At 34.1% G+C, this 16,635-nt stretch overlaps 1 protein-coding gene across 3 annotated transcripts in view; it reads left to right on the forward strand.

Moving 5' to 3' along the window:
* RYR3 (ryanodine receptor 3) overlaps window positions 1-16,635 on the forward strand; it is a 243,301-nt gene that overhangs the window by 222,907 nt on the left and 3,759 nt on the right. For all 3 annotated transcript variants that reach the window (XM_083839378.1, XM_083839379.1, XM_083839380.1), the window contains 11 exons: window positions 1,064-1,122; window positions 1,938-2,106; window positions 2,802-2,888; window positions 4,967-5,164; window positions 6,539-6,669; window positions 9,316-9,358; window positions 9,946-10,073; window positions 10,518-10,578; window positions 11,637-11,783; window positions 13,334-13,468; window positions 15,460-15,616. In XM_083839378.1, the coding sequence (XP_083695504.1) occupies window positions 1,064-1,122; window positions 1,938-2,106; window positions 2,802-2,888; window positions 4,967-5,164; window positions 6,539-6,669; window positions 9,316-9,358; window positions 9,946-10,073; window positions 10,518-10,578; window positions 11,637-11,783; window positions 13,334-13,468; window positions 15,460-15,616 (1,315 nt within the window). The remainder of the gene's footprint in view (window positions 1-1,063; window positions 1,123-1,937; window positions 2,107-2,801; window positions 2,889-4,966; window positions 5,165-6,538; window positions 6,670-9,315; window positions 9,359-9,945; window positions 10,074-10,517; window positions 10,579-11,636; window positions 11,784-13,333; window positions 13,469-15,459; window positions 15,617-16,635) is intronic.

A 16,635-nucleotide genomic window follows, 5' to 3' on the forward strand; every position in this document is an offset into this window, starting at 1 on the left:
TATTTCACTACTTATTTACAAGAGGTAGGCATCCAGATGACTAGTAATGAAAAAGTTTAGATAACTATGTATATTTAGCAAGAGAAACAGAAATGTAGAATTCACCAATAGACAACTGGTGTCTATGCACGTTGAGAGATTACAGAAAGGGTTAAGAGCTAACACAGGTTTTTACAAAAGTGAATGGTAACAAATTTAGGCACTTCAGATTTCTTTTGTAATCTAGATCTTGGGATCCTGCATCTCTTTGCTTTTCAGTGAAGCTTAGATACTGAAATGCATTTTAAATGAGCTTACTTTGATCTTGCAACATAAAGCCTAAAGGTATTTGAAATCGGGACCCCAGCTTCTCTGCTGCAGTTAGCCTTCTGTTAAATTGTATATTGGTTTTTCCTTATCTGAAGGGACTGTTGAAAACATATATTTAGGTGGTTGTGAGTTGTGCCAGGTGGTTTAATGGGTCATCTATCCAACTAAGATAAATAGTTTCAGGAATAACATTGCGTAAGTAACAGTTATTTAGGTCTTCATCAGATTTCAATTGCATCAGTTGATTTTGACAAAGTAATTGGGTTTTGTAATGCCTAATAATTACATGGATCATTTTCACATTTTTGATGCTGTCACTGACATAATACATTATTCCTTGTTTTATATTTGGAAGGAGACAAATTGATGCTCATTTTCTACATAACCACTAACTGCACTGAGTCTTTGTGAGTGAACTTGAGGGTGTGATCTGGATGTAGTTAGCTTCATCCTCAGTTGGTCACATAATTTGTCTGATAATGGTGAATAATTACTTTACGGTATTCAGTCAACTGCAATAGTTACAGTATTGATAATACTATACTGAAAAAGCTATCAGAAGAAGAATGGTTGCAGCGTTCACTGTCAAAATCTAGTCTGAGCTGTCCATTTAAATAAAATCTAACTCTTTAAAAGTGCAAATTGGTATAAAAGATACAGTTTGGTAACCAATTTGTTTCTTAGAAAACAGTAACAAAAGTTACCAAAATTTCATTTGAAAGGATCCATTTTGAGAGTTAAATATTTTTTGCAGCTATCTGAAATTGCAAAAGAAGCTGAAGCAGAAAGAAAAGTGGAAGCTGAGAAGGCTGAGTAAGTTATTTTTTCTCTTTAATTCCTTGCTACTTCCTAATGGTAGATAACTTGGCCAGAAAGAATCTGAACAATGCTCAGTATTCAAAGCACTGTATACACACTTTATCTCATCACTATTTCGAAAAGTAGTACAGTCCATAAGAGGTGGCAGTCCATCCCAGTGGACAACAAAATCTGATAAACTTTTTTTTTTTTTTTAAATATATGCAGATATGGCTTGTTTGTTTTAGTAACTAAATTCCCTTATTAATGCATACAGTCCTGGTACTTAATTTTCATAGAGGAGGAACGATTGTCATCTTCTATATATATTATAAAGTTGGACCCTGTGAAGCAAACTTCCTCTTTACTACTCATTCATCCCTGTAACAATACTGATTGCCTTGACTGGAATGAATTCACATTATGATACTAAGATTCAATTGTGATACTGTGTACCAAATCCTAAACTCTTCCTTCAAACCCAAGGCTCAAGAAACTACACATGAACTTTTGAAATTTTTATGTTGTTTGCATCGAGTATACACAGCACTGTGGTTTTTTTTTTTTTTTTTTTTTTTGCTTTTGCTTTTTACCCTTTTGATCTCTCCTTGGCAATTCTATTCTTGCATATAATTGAAGACTAACTTTTATTTTTTAATTTTACATTTTTTGTCTACCTCCTCTTTTACTCACAGTTATCTCCACTTACAGTGTCAAAACTAGTTTGAATTCAAAACCAAACTTTCTGAATTAGATTCTTTCTAAATTAATGCATATTTACAATACAGAAGTTTGTCTACGCATATTTGCTTAGCTAATCTTTCTTCTAGCATGGAAGATGGTGAGAAACAAGATAAAGCAAAGGAAGTACTGTCTGAGCAGCTGGAAGAGGGAAAGGTGAAGAAAAAGAAGAGAAGGCATGGACAAAAAATTGAGAAACCTGAGGCTGTTATGGCTAACTTCTTCAAAGCTTTGGAAATTTATCAAACCAAAATGCTTGTAAGTTTTTCTTAAATTCTGTTAGTCATTCAACTTTTATTCATGTAATAATAGATAGAATATTTTCTTGATATTAAAGGGAGAAATTTCATTATAAAAGGACCATTAGCATGAGTTTTCAAAAGAGTGGCTTTATTGATTCTTTTGTGATTTTTGTAATACGTCATAGAATTATATGAGTAAAATGTATATATATGTGCGTATGTGATTCCCCTTACAGTAGCATAGATTGGGTAATCTCTTGAGCTCCTTGTTAGGAGCTCCTTGTTTTCTATGATCTAATGTCTAGAATCTATTATTTTACTTTCTTTAATAGGGAGCTCCTATAGTTCTATAAGATCTTTCTTTGTTCTTTTAAACATCAAATTAAGAACTTTCTGAAACCTTCTCATGTAGTTTATTCCAGTATTCCAGCACTTGTCTTGCAGATTTCCTTCTAGAAAGTTTTCCCTAATAAACTATTTCAGTATTCCCTGTTGCAATTTTATGTCCATTATTTTTAATCCTGTTCACTCTTCTGTTTACCATTAAATTGAAAAATAGACTGCCAAGAAATGTCCTGCTTATTTTAACTGGTATATGAGGACAGCACAATTACGTATTTACATTCTTAGAAAGCTTGCTGCTTACTTTCTTTATCTTGATATTAGGTACAGGCCATCACTAATTATATATTTTTTTCATTTTATTTTCAGCACTACCTAGCAAGAAATTTTTATAACTTAAGGTTTCTTGCTCTATTTGTTGCATTTGCTATCAACTTTATTCTACTATTTTACAAGGTAAGATTTGGCATTATTCTTTAAATGTCTTTGCTTTTTTCTAGAGGAATATTTAATGTTGGTTCTAAGGCTTGTTTAATAAAGCAAGTATTACAGTCCCTTCAAACACAAACTAAACACATTTAGATATGAAATATTTAAAATAATATTTTAAGCTTTATTACCAGAAGTTGTGACGCTAAACCTGTTCTGTTTTTGCTTGTCTCAGGATGAATGAAAACAGACATTTCATTCATCTGTTGTACTTGAACTTGTGTTTATAGACATTTTTCCATTTACTCACATAAATCTGTTAGTGCTTGGATGGTTAATTTTGTCATGGGAAATTTGAAACCCAATTAAAATAACTTGAATGTCAAAATATCCTCATTTTTAAATCCCCTTTGTTTTAAAGATACTGAGACACTTCACTTAATTGTTCTCAATGATATATTTCTGTTTTAATGATAAAATTTCTCAGTATATTTCTACTTTTCCTGCTTTTTTTAAAAAGCCCTACTGACTACATTAATTTTTAACTGGGAAATACTTCATACATAATTCTAGAATAAAGTTATTGTCTCGAGTTATCTAGATGAGGTCATAGATTACATTTAATTTGTTTACATTTTTTCATGCCTTTCAGGCATGGGGTTTCACATTTGAGGGGGAGTGCTGGCTTTATTTAATTCTTTTTTTTTTTCCCATAATTTTTGTGAAGTGAATTACATCTAATGTATGTACATTTTTTCTTATTTGGTGTTTCCATGTAAGAATATAATTCAGTTTTCATTCTTACTTTCTCCATTTGCTGTGTTTTCATTGCCAATATGATTGTTAGTGACTGTTGTGATTAAGATATTTCTGTACTGGGATTGGGGCTTTGATTGGTATAAATAGGCAGAAAAAATATAAAGCAGGAGATGCCTTTTCATAGTAGACTACTGTTCTTTTTATGTGCATTGTGTGAGATAGATATATCTATGTATATTGTGTGAGTTGCAATAAGCTGATGAATCTTTTGTTTTCCAATATTTCCAAATATTTCCATTTTCTAGTTCTGTTGTTTGCAACCAAAAAGTTCAGAAAAGACAAAAGAAGCTGGCTGAACATTCAGTCTTTAAGGAACCGAATCCTGATCTCAAGTATCTTGAAAAGCATCTGCTATGATACAATTACAGTCTCAGAGACAGGGCGGATAAAGATGCAAAAGGCTCAAAAACTGGATAGAATCTGTGCGCACCATTTCAGCAGAAAGACTGTCAGGGCTATTGAGTCTCCCTTCTTGCCTCTCTTTCTGTTTTATACAGTTAGCGAAGATGGACTTCAAAAGAATATAGAGAAGTCTGTTTCTCTTTTTGACAGTCCTTTTCTTCCCTCTCACTTCCGCTTTTCATTAGGTCTTAGAGGTCAGCCAAAAAAACATTCTGTTGTAGAGGGAGGACAAAAATTCATATTTATTAGAGCAAGTCCATATGTCATAGATAGGAAAGGGTCAGTGGGAGCCAAACAGGACAGAAGGGACTTCAGGTTTAAAGGCCAAGTTTTTTAAGTCACTGGCATAATTTAGGGCAATGTGTCAACTTTATTGGTCAGAATATTTACAAAATAGTGATTAAGTATTTAAACTCTAAACCGAGTCATGAAATAAAAGCTTATGGACAATGTACGAATTGATAACACAGTAACTGTTTCTTTCTAGACTCTAGTAATCAGGAACAATGTAGATTACCAAACAATCCTTGAAATCAGTCATACTAGATAATCCAATCATCGCTAGGTTCTTCCAATAAAACATTTGTGCATAACTTTTTCATTTGTTTTCTTTTTGCTTTGGCACTGTTAAAGGAAAGATTTGTAAACTGTCAAATGCTTGTACTTGCTTTTCCTCGCTTCTCTTTTCAGTGAAATGAGATGATGTGGAGACTTCTGCTGTAAAAATGAAGGACGTTACTGTTCAAAGCTAATGCTCTCTGTCATCTTCAGAAGAGCTGGCTTTACAAACATAATTTATTGTAGAAAACTTAGGAATTTGTCATTATAATAAAGGAAAAGCTTTTAACTTTATTATGTGTGCTCTGTGTTTGAATTTCTCTCAGGTGACAGAAGAGCCACTTGATGAGGTAGAGGAGGACTCTAATCTCTGGAACACTTTTGATGAAGAGGAAGAGGAGGAAGGCATGGTGTTTTTTGTTTTAGAAGAAAGTACAGGTTACATGGCACCTGCTCTCAGAGCATTGGCAGTTATTCATACCATCATCTCCTTTGTCTGTGTGATTGGATACTATTGCTTAAAGGCAAGTTCTGAATCTTATTACTACCCTGTATTTGTTAAAGGACATTGTCCCAAAGTAGTTTTTGGAGCTGAAATAAAAATACATATTTCTATTCAGTTGTTTACAAATTCTCACTCTTTCATATGTAGATGTTTTCCTCACATACTAGGTCTGGCAGGCAAGGATAGAGTGAACGTTTTTCATAGCAGTGCATGTGTTTGGATTTAGGTTAAAACTCTTGGTAATGCCCACATCTTGGTTATTGCTGAGCAGTGAATGCATGGTGTGGAAGTTTTCTCTTTTCTTTACCCACTCTGTGTGCCCTTCAGTGAGCATGCTGGGAGTGGGCAAGAGGTCAGGAGGATGCACAGCTGGGACAGCTGACCCAGACTGAACAAAGGGATATTCCGTGCTCAGAAAGAAAAACTGGGCTGGGGGGGAGGGGGACTTATTTTCTGGGTGGCTGTTGGTCAGCATTGGTCCGTTTGTGGGAGGTGGTGAGTTGTTTTTCTCTCTTCTCACTTATTAAACTGTTTGTGACTCAACCCAGTTTTCTTGTTTTGTTCTTCGGGCTCTTTCCCCTGTTCTACTAGGGGTGGGGTGCAGTAAGCAAGCAGCTGCATGGATGCTTAGTTGCTGGCTGCAACACCTCACGTCAGTACCTGTAGGTAATTCAGTGCTATGATGCGACACCAAAGCATACTACACTGTTATTTAAACCATTCAGACAGCACATGGTTTTATGTTTAAGTGGTAGCCAAATTTTTGTCTGCACCAATGGAATCCTCTGTTTTACAATGAATTATCATGAGAGGAAAAAAAAAAAAAGGCACTAATGCTTCCAGCAACCTCTAATTTGAATTTTTTGGGAGTAATGGCAAGCTTACTTTATGTGAGATTATGAAAGAAAGAAATTGAAACAAACTATTCTGGCTCACCAGGGCAGTCCGTCTTTCTCAATTCCTTGTTCCTCCTTCATTTTATTGTTGACTTGCTCATTCTGGAGTTCAAAGTCATCCTATATTACTGCTGATGAACAGCAGGACTCTCAGCTGTCCAACAAGATTACAAAATTGGGGCAGTGAATGCAACAGTCTCTAGAATCTTGTTTTATGCTCTAAGTTGAATTTCATTATTTAGTATGAATATATATATATTACTCATGATCATATTCTAAGAGCTGCTAGAACTTCTTGGTCAGTAACAGGAATCAACATTATTGCTGAGATGAGAATACCTTAGTCACATCTCTGATCGCTGTTTCTATTCGTCAGGATACTAGCATGATGTTTGGTTTTATATAGTGTTATAAAGAGTACTTAATGCTGTAGATAGATATCACAGGTTCTAAAAATATATAAACCATGACCAAGATGTCCACTGTCATTTTCATAGGTCCCTCTGGTTGTATTCAAGAGAGAAAAGGAAGTAGCTAGGAAGCTGGAATTTGATGGATTATACATAACTGAACAGCCATCTGAAGATGATATTAAAGGACAATGGGATCGCCTGGTTATAAACACACCGTATGTACAATTAAATGTTTATATATAAATTCTTTATAAAGATTCTATTTCATTAAGCCACTGATCTAGAACCTAACCTGTCCACATGCAACTAGTACATCTAACATAAAGGCATCTTTCACTTACATTAGATGCCACAGTAGTAGATTCTAATATGAAATCCTGTATTATCAGTTTATTTCATAAATATTATATTAACATGTATTTCCCCCTCCTTTTCATTGTTCTGAGGTTTGCAAGAATTGTACATCTTGCCCCACAAGCTCTCTCAAAGCCATTTCACACGTTAGTCACAATGTAGAATTTTCCTTGGCTCAATTTCATGTTCATATTGTACAGCGGTATTCTCTCCTGCCATTTTTCCCCATTTCTTGCTAACAAAATTTGTATATGACAGGAGAAGTAAATGTAACATAAAATAGCAATCCCAGAATTTGAGTAGTCTGCCAGTTATTAGTCAGGTTGTATGCGTTAACAAATATTGTAGTAGTCATACACTGATTCTAGGAGACTCGCCTGCTGTTCTGGGTGTGAATGATACAAGTGTAGGCAAGAGGAGGAAAAGTATCAGTAGGCTCTTCCGGCTGAGCTTTAGCAGTTTTTTCAAGAGGTCACCCTGAATTTCTTTTCCCCCTCTACATGTTGTTTTACCAGAGTAGCTGGATACATAAGTCAGTCTAAATTGCCATTAAGACATACAGTCAAACAGATTATTTCTGATTATAACAAGCACAAACTAAATACAAGTCACAAAACAGATTTTGGCTAAAATACATGCAGGCATAAATAGCTATTTGATAAAAACAAGCCAGCAAAGATCAACTCAATGCATCAGAGTGACAATATGCTGGCAAATAGCCAAAATATCTATTTTATCAGACATACTACATTTTTGTGTTATAAATAGTGCCCTTATTACTTTCATTAAAATTATTACATCCACATTATTAGAAATTCTTGAATGCATTTTTTTTCCTGCACCAGATTTTTAAGATTTTTTATTTAAGTTGAAATGTATACTACAATAGGTTACTTGATTATTTTTTTTATTTTATTTTTGGTAATGTTGCCAAAATATTTTTAAATATAGAGTGGTCTTTCATTTGGTGTGTAGAAGGCTGAATGCTAGAATGTATAATAAGAATCAACAGTAATGAACTGGGAAGCAATTGTGTTTCATACAGGATTCTAAGAAAAAATGTATTATCAGGCACAGCTGAATTCAGTATGCAAGCTTGCATTTATTTGTTGATTTTATTTGTTATTTAGCTAACTTTATTTTCTTTGATAATAGGGAGTTTGTCTTGTTTGTGTAAAAATAGTTTCCATAAATTCCTCATGCTTCCCTTTCTGGATACTTTCTCCTACTCATGGTGTATATGGCCTTGGCAGCAGCATGGCTGCTCTAGCAGTTAAGTTAAATTAAACATACACAGTTCAGTGAAATATTGATCTATGTTATTTGTATTTATATAGATACTTAGAAAAATGCTATTTGTCCTTCTGATTAAGGATAGACTTGAATGTGACTGCTGGAGGGTACCCACTGCTCTGAATGTGCTGAAATGTCCTTTTTATAAGTTAAAAAAGTATTTAAAAAGACAGAACAGGTAGCCTGATAAATGCAGCATGGTTACATGTTTGCAGTAAAAGACAGACACAAACTGGCTACAGCAGAATCAAATGTGGCTTAGAAATCTTAGAAAACAAGGAAAAAAGTAGGAATATAGAAGACCAGAATATACCATCTGAGTATTTGTCTGACAATTTGTCTTTATCTGAAAGGGTGGTCTGGAATTTCATTCAGAAATTCGATTTGGAAAAACTAGCTGGGAAGTTTTCCTCAACTCCTGGCAGTAGAACAGTATTCTGGAATCTTACTCTTCCAATGTTAAAGCTTGCTTTATTTTTTACTAGGTTTGTTGTTTAGTTCAGTTGCTTTTTTTTTTTTTTCTTTACCTTTCTGCATGCTCTGTAGCTGAACTGTCTTGGTGCTTTAGAATTAAATGGTTTTTACTAGTTTTGTTCTGGGATTTTAGATTCAATGTCAAAAATATTGTACACCTGAGTACAAGATCACCATTGACTCCTGTTTTTTTCCCAAATGACCATTGCATTTTTGTGTTTTTTTTTTGTTGTTGTTGTTGTTCATTCTTTGTGTTTTTGTTTTAATTTGAATTTGATGTTGGCAAACTGTTCACTGTTTCCCAAGTGTTCAGCCTCTATTTGAAATGTAATGCAGTGAATTGAAGAATTATTTAGTCTACAAAACTCTTTATTTTCCTCTCAAAATGATCGTGTATATTGATTTTATGGCTAGGAGCAATAAAGTCGTTAGATACGGAGTTGTTAGGCTCATAAGGTGACATTTGCTGTGCTGTCCTTTTGTAGCCAATCATATTTGTGCCTGAGAAGAAGAAAAAGGGTGGGGGGGGATGATATTGCAGTGATTCGTAGTTCAAATAGGCTGTCCTGACAGCTGTTGTCCATGTCAAAAGAAAATGTTCTCACAATTCAAAGTGGTGTGTGTGGTTGAATGAGTACCCAAACCTGCACTGATCATGAACATGGTATTTTGTTGTTGTTTTATTTTCTTTCCCCTAACAGTCTTGAATAAATTCGAATATCTTTTCCCTATCTTCGCAGGTCCTTTCCTAACAATTACTGGGACAAATTTGTAAAACGGAAGGTAAACTTCTTAAATTTCTATTATATTATTCATAGCAGGAATACACTATTCAGTTAATTGGGATATCTATGTGTAATATGTTTCTGTACACAGAGATATACAAATAATTGAGACCTGAAATTTGTTTTATGGAAGTCACTGTTGTGGTAAATTTCTCTGTGAACAGGCAGTTTAGAGTAAGTGGGAGGCAGGAGGAAGAAAGAATGCTTTGGTTTACTTCCTAGACTCACACACTAAATAACCTTGTGCTGTCAATCAGCCATACAGGCCTAATTTACAGACATTGTCATCTTTAGGATACAAAGCCCCCTCATCCCCCTAAAAAAGGAAAAACATGTCAGCTTAAATGATGGCAAATTATACAGAAGCTTTCAGATAATAGCCTTTAATGCTTCTATTTTTCTTATGCTCCCTATCCACCCCCAGCTTCCTGGGAGTTCTCACTGTTCCCATAATGCTAACTGTGAAAAAAATGTTCTTTCTGTTGTTTGTTCATTTGTTTTGTTTTTTAATTTCTAACTACTGGCTTAAAGTAACTGTGACCAAGATCTTTCTCTGAGCAAAAGCTTATCTTCTTCTATTTTTAGGTTATTAACAAGTACGGAGACTTATATGGAGCAGAGCGCATAGCAGAACTTTTGGGTTTGGACAAAAATGCCCTTGATTTTAGTCCAGTGGAAGAGAGTGAACCAGAAGAGGCATCTCTTCTATCATGGTATGACCTCAGAACTTTACAAATTGTACATTGTTGTATCTTTACCACCAAAGAAAATTTGATTTTATATTGAAACTGTAGAGATGTTTTCCTCTGCATAGAAAATTCAAATGGATAAGTTTTTCTGTCTTCTAAAAAGTATGATTTAAAACAAACAACATGCCTGTGTTATAAAAATAAGAAAAGAATGCAATGTTGATGCAGATTGACACAGTTGGGTATGTTGGGAAGGTCAGAGTTCGGTAGGTCAGAGTTTAGAAGCTCTGTACAGGTGCTGAGAGTTAATGAATTCTCTATGAAAAATGAAGCACCTGCATGACTCAGATAATAAACAGCTAATGGATATCACCACCTTCAGCAAACACATGTATAGTGCCAAGCACAGTTTGTTACTCATACTTGCAGAATTTGGTACATGCATTTCAAAAATCTGTTTTTTCCTAGGTTAAGCTCCATTGATACCAAGTACCACATTTGGAAGCTCGGTGTTGTTTTCACTGATAATGTAAGTGTGTTAACCTAAAAGAATATTCTTTGATTAACTCTATGAATGTATGTTTTCCGCCATCTGCTTTTATATTAAACATATAGTATTGAATTATAGAGCTATTTTAAAATAGTTTTTTTTTCTGTCTTGCCTTGTAGCAAATTGCTTTCATATGTGTTAGAATTTTCTTTTTGATTCCAAGGGGAAATAAGTACCTCCTCACCATTAACATAATGCCAGCATTTTGGAAGTTAATGGTACATTCATTTAATTTTCTATAAATCAAATTAGGAACCAAAGGTGTTTTTTCCTCAGATCAAACACAGTATACAGAAACTTACCCTTTTGTATTCTTGAATCTGTTTGACATGGTTGCTTACTTCTCTTCTTTTATGTCTTCTCCTTTGAAAGGCCCAAACTTACGTTAAAATACCCTTCTTCTTTTTTTCTTTTTTTTTTTAATCTCTTTTTGCATCCTTTTGAGCTTTCCCAAACAAATACAATGCCAAGGTGAATAAAGTGAAGTTGAATAAACTAATTGTGGATTAAAAGAGCACACTAAACCAGTGTTTTTTAATAATATGTTTTCATGTCACAGTGGCCTCAGATTCACTGCTCATTAAAAGAATAAGCTGTATTATATGTCTTAGGTTTTCTGGGCGTCTTGAGATTTAAAAATAGCAAAGTGCCTAAAGAGTAATGTAATGCGTTTTGTCTGCTCCAGAATCAGTATTAAAGTTTAAAGTACTGTGTAACAAGGTTCCTAACCAAAACAGTTTTAAGGTAGGGGATTTTGGTGCTAGTAACATATGTGCTGAAGACTGCATTTAAATATGTAAAAATAGAGGTCTCATTAGCATAATCAAACAATAAACAAACTTTGTATGAATAGTTGAGTTGATAAGAGAGTCTTTTTGAACATGTATACTAGAGGTATTACATTCAGATTGATTCAAATCAGATCATGATATAGTATTACTTTATTTCATAACTTAAGTGACAAAGAAAGCTATACTCTATGCCCAATAGCACATTAGCACCTGGTAACATTCTGCCACTTTTCATTTTTTCTGCAGTCATTTTTATACTTAGCTTGGTACACAACTATGTCTATCCTTGGGCACTACAACAACTTCTTCTTTGCTGCTCATCTGCTGGATATTGCTATGGGTTTCAAGACTTTGCGAACCATTCTGTCTTCAGTCACTCACAATGGCAAACAGGTTAGTATTATGTATAGAGACTTGAAATTAACGCATTTTATAACACTACTGGAAAAAGTCTTGTGGGTACCTAGCAAATATTGGAATACAATTAATTTTGATCATGAATGTATTAAAGAATAGACCCCACTGTGTCTTCTTCAGCACATTTAAGACATGTTAATTCTTAAAAAGTTATAATAATCTATGCCCAAAGAGTGCTGAAAACTAAAGACATTTTGTATACAATGCAAAGGTATTTTTCTTATATTTTAGAAAAATATAAGAATATGAATTATGACCTAATCAGTTCCTTCTGTATGCTCCGTGATGAATGGACTGGTGATAACTAATAAGAATTCACAACTTCTCCTTAGCTACAGCAGTAACAATGATCTGACTGCTACTGAGATTTTAGTACTTTGCTAGTAAGAATGTTCTTATAGGTACGGACATTCTGCATTGCAGAATATATTTATATGTCACTATGTTCTGCAAAAATCAGGTTAAAATCTGCTTCCAAAACTAATTGTGGAAACTTATACAGGGAATTCTTTGATACCTGCTCTGTGTTCCTAGGTAGCACAACATCAAAAACATCCTTTTCATTAACACACTTTTTTTTTCTCCTTACATTTAAGAAATGTTATTCTAACTGAACTTCCCCAAAATTTCATTTCAAACAAATACATTCCATTCTTTCTCAAATATACTAGCATATATTCTAAGCCCTCTCTTACAGTCTGTCATGTATGTAAAACCATACTAAACTATTTTGAAGAGTTAAAAGAACATCTGCTTTAGTTTAACTTCTATATCCTTTGTGTTTGCCTAATCCTTTCTTTCAGCAGAAATTGACCAATTAAATTTCTTTCCTTATCATCTTGACAAATAAATGAAATCCCTATTTTAATCCCTTTCATTTTCCTTCATGATGAACCAAATTCATATCACTTTTAATTTAATGCTTAGTTTATTTTCTTTAAGATTTTTCTAAATGTAATACTCAAAACTGAGCATAGTTGATGAAACGGTCAACTTGTTTGATGTTACTTTCTTAATAAGCAAAGATTATTTTTTTCTATTTCTACTCTTTTAAAAGACTGTTGAACAATTGATCCTCAGTTTATCTTTTTCTACAGATCTCTAAGTATGCTCCTGAACTATACGTTTCAACTGGAAAATCAGTAGTTGTCTTTCAGCGTTCATGTCTGTACTAGTTATAAGAGCAACAGTTGTATTTAGTCCCAGCTGAATTTATTTACCAAACTAACTAAAGGGGATTATTTTGTCATTTCATTTTTATTTAATTTCACTTTTACATTAAATAGTAAAAATATTGTTTCAGCAACTTGTAGTTGTTATACATATAGCTTAGAAAGCTGGAAAGAACTTCAGTTTCTTGAGACCATAGGGATACCTCAAACCTATCATTACTGCTCTTTTTAGTTCCCTTCTTGGGAAAGGTAGCATATGATACCTTTTCAGTGCTTAAGGCACTACAGTGAGCTAGCTCATCTCATCTGACAGAATCCAACTGAAACCTACTTTCATGTCATGTCTCCATACAGCTTGTGCTTACTGTAGGACTCCTGGCTGTAGTAGTGTATCTTTACACCGTTGTGGCATTCAACTTTTTCCGCAAATTCTACAACAAAAGTGAAGATGAAGATGAACCAGACATGAAATGTGATGACATGATGACGGTAAGTAAAACATCAGTAGCATGCTTCAAATTTCATTCTGAATTTTTAAATGGATACTTAAGGTGAAATCATAAGAAAGGAAGGATTCTTTTATTGTTAAGTTCAACCATCTCTTCTTATTGCTATATGTCATTTGCAAAATATCTGTGGTCTTAAAATTCCTTCTGCATTCTTCAGTGGCCTAAACTTGACAGTAAATATGTGACATCCACTAATAAGGGAAAATATCTGGATTTTTATTCTAAATATTTTTGCATGTGATTTGCTGCTCCTTTTGCATGTAAAGACAGCAAACCCTTATAAAGTACATGGAACAAATTTTATGACAAACTGATCAGCCCTACCTACAAAAAGGAGCTGTGTTATTGCAGCATAAATAGAGCCCAGTTTGTTCCAAGTATTTTCAAGTGTGCAAGTGCTTCCTATCCTTATTTAGGTTACATGAAGTATATGTTATTAGCACTAGTTACAAATACTTGCTTCATATTGCTTACAACGGGTAATTCGGTCCAGAAGTCAAGGGTGAGTAGAGAAGAGGAAAATTAAAGGAGGTGATAATCTATTTTTAATAATTTCCCATATGATTTCTACCTGTTGCAACAGAAAACCAAACTTTTTTTTATGTCATAAAAAGAAAATAGCACAACTTCATGTACTAGAAACTGAACAGTTTGAGTTTGTGGACAGCTTGTTTCTTTCCGGGAACAGTCACTGTCTTCCTGTCTTAAATACCAAAAATAGAGTAAGATACCTCAGAGTATAGTTGTGTCATAGATTTCACCAAATGATTTTCGCTGTTCTTGAGCTTTTATCAAACAGTCCATGTAAATCAGATGTACAAATGATAGGACATATGAACACTGCCCAAGCAGTTTTATTAAAGTGAGCCCTCTGTGAGAGGAATACAATATTCTGGTTATACAATGGATGTAGGAGTAATCAGAATCATTAAACTATATTATTTTTTAAACCATGCTGCCAAATGAGGTAAATCATTTACCTCATTAAATGTAAAATAAAAATATTTTTAAAAGTCATTACATTTTTAAGCATGATTAAAATAGTAATGGTATCTTATGTCATGAGTAAGGTTGCATTCTAAAAATGGGTGTCTACTTCTGTTCAACGTTTGCTTATGAAAGACTTGATTCATCACTTTTCATGATGAATGTTGCCCACCACAACTGTTGTCTAATGTGACTTCAGAACACTGGTTAGGTTTAAATATTTGATATTTTTAACCCATATTGTATGACTAAAGATGGTTTACAAGATTCTGTAGCTGATTCATACAGAAATGTTAAGTACTATAGATATCCAGCAAAAGATTCTATTCTAAAATACTTGCATAGCTTAAATAACCAAATTTTTAAGGATCTTTCCTTCAAGACTTCTATGTTTAAAAAACAAAACACACACCAGCATTTCTGCAAAGTGATTTCTTCCACATCAAACTGAACACAGGCTGTGTCTCAGATCATAAATAATTTAAAAGGTACTAAAACAGACTCTAGTATTGCAAAATGAAATTATCCAGAAACCACTTAAACACAGATAGATCTACCTGCTGTGAATATGTCACTATTTTACGGCAGTATTTGCTAACATTTCCTAAACTCCATTACAAGACTTTAAAAGATGTCCTCTACTTACTCAGAGCAAGCTTGAACCTTAGGAATTAACATAGGGGGTAGAATATAGTTGAATACAGCACCAAATGTCTCCCAAATGGTCTTAGTTTGTAAGACTTAGGGAATGAGGAAAGGGTAGCACAATTGATGCGGACTCCCCCTCTTTGTAGGGCTAAGATGAAACCACATCAGTTAAGATACTTAGGAGATTTTTGGTGCAGGAACATGAGGAATTATATTACATGTTCTCTGTTTCTATAACTTTTGGAAAGAATTAGTAGGTCAGAATAATTAAAAAAGTCCAGGATTATTCATGGTAAATAACATTTCCTGCTCTTTCTTCTTTTTTTTTTTTTTTAGTGTTACCTGTTCCACATGTATGTGGGTGTAAGAGCTGGCGGTGGCATTGGGGATGAAATTGAGGATCCTGCAGGAGACCCTTATGAAATGTATCGAATTGTCTTTGACATCACATTTTTCTTCTTTGTCATTGTTATCCTACTGGCCATTATTCAAGGTACCTTCACTTACCTTGGCAGAAACTGACAGAATTTAGTGTACTTAAGTTCTGCAGTATGTTTAAACCATATTTGTGTTTGAGGTAAAGTAAGTGATATTGCTAAAAAGACTTATTTCTGAGCCCATAAAGTCATTAATTCTGAAAGTACAAATTTTATATTTAATTTATAAATAATGCGTTGTCCCAAGTACTACACAAAGTACTAGAAACTTACCTGTGTTACAGCATTTATGAGCACATTGACAACTGTCCAGCAATGACGCGGCTTGTGCGGAATAACTCTTCCTGCTATAATCACCATGTAAACTTGGAGAGCCTTGCTGTTAACTCTTTTTACAGCATTATGTTGGAGACAGCACAGCTGTCTGGAGAATGCAGTAGTTCCCCTTGGGTTTCCTCTCTGACAAGACATCATGTCTACACACTCCTTTCCTCCTTTCTTTAGAGGAGGAATTGCAGTTCTAATTGTTTTGAGACCTGTATTGAACACTCATTGTATAAACGGTCCTAAGGTTGTTAGGAAAAAAAGCAAAACAAAAACATTTTTCAGGCAGCCTTGGAGCAAAAAAAAATGAATAAATGTAATCCATCTATATTTTTTTAAAGTTACAAATGTTGCAGTCCTCAAAATGATCAATTCTTAACACATTGGAAGTGAAGGAATAATGCTTCAAATGTGAAGCGGCATCGCAAACTGGTTGGAGAGGGGTGGTTGTCTGTGGGAGCCAAGTCTTCTTCACTGAGCAGAAGTGGAAGTACAAGAGTTCCATAAGAAGGAGAATGAAAATGAAATTCTTTCATGGGAACAAAAGAGATGAGAGCACATAAACTTAAATCAACCAAAATATAAGTAAGGAAGAGGTTTTGACTCGCAAGCTCATGGCTCTGTGTAAGAGAAACTCACTGGTGGGAGTACAGTGTAAACAAACACAAGATGTCTGCAAATTAGTAGATTGCACCTTGAATTATTAAACCTAGACAGAAGTATGCTAAACTCCAAATAGAATGGAGGATGT

This window comes from Anser anser (genome assembly GCF_964211835.1).
Source record: "Anser anser genome assembly, chromosome: 5".
NCBI lineage: Eukaryota > Metazoa > Chordata > Aves > Anseriformes > Anatidae > Anser > Anser anser.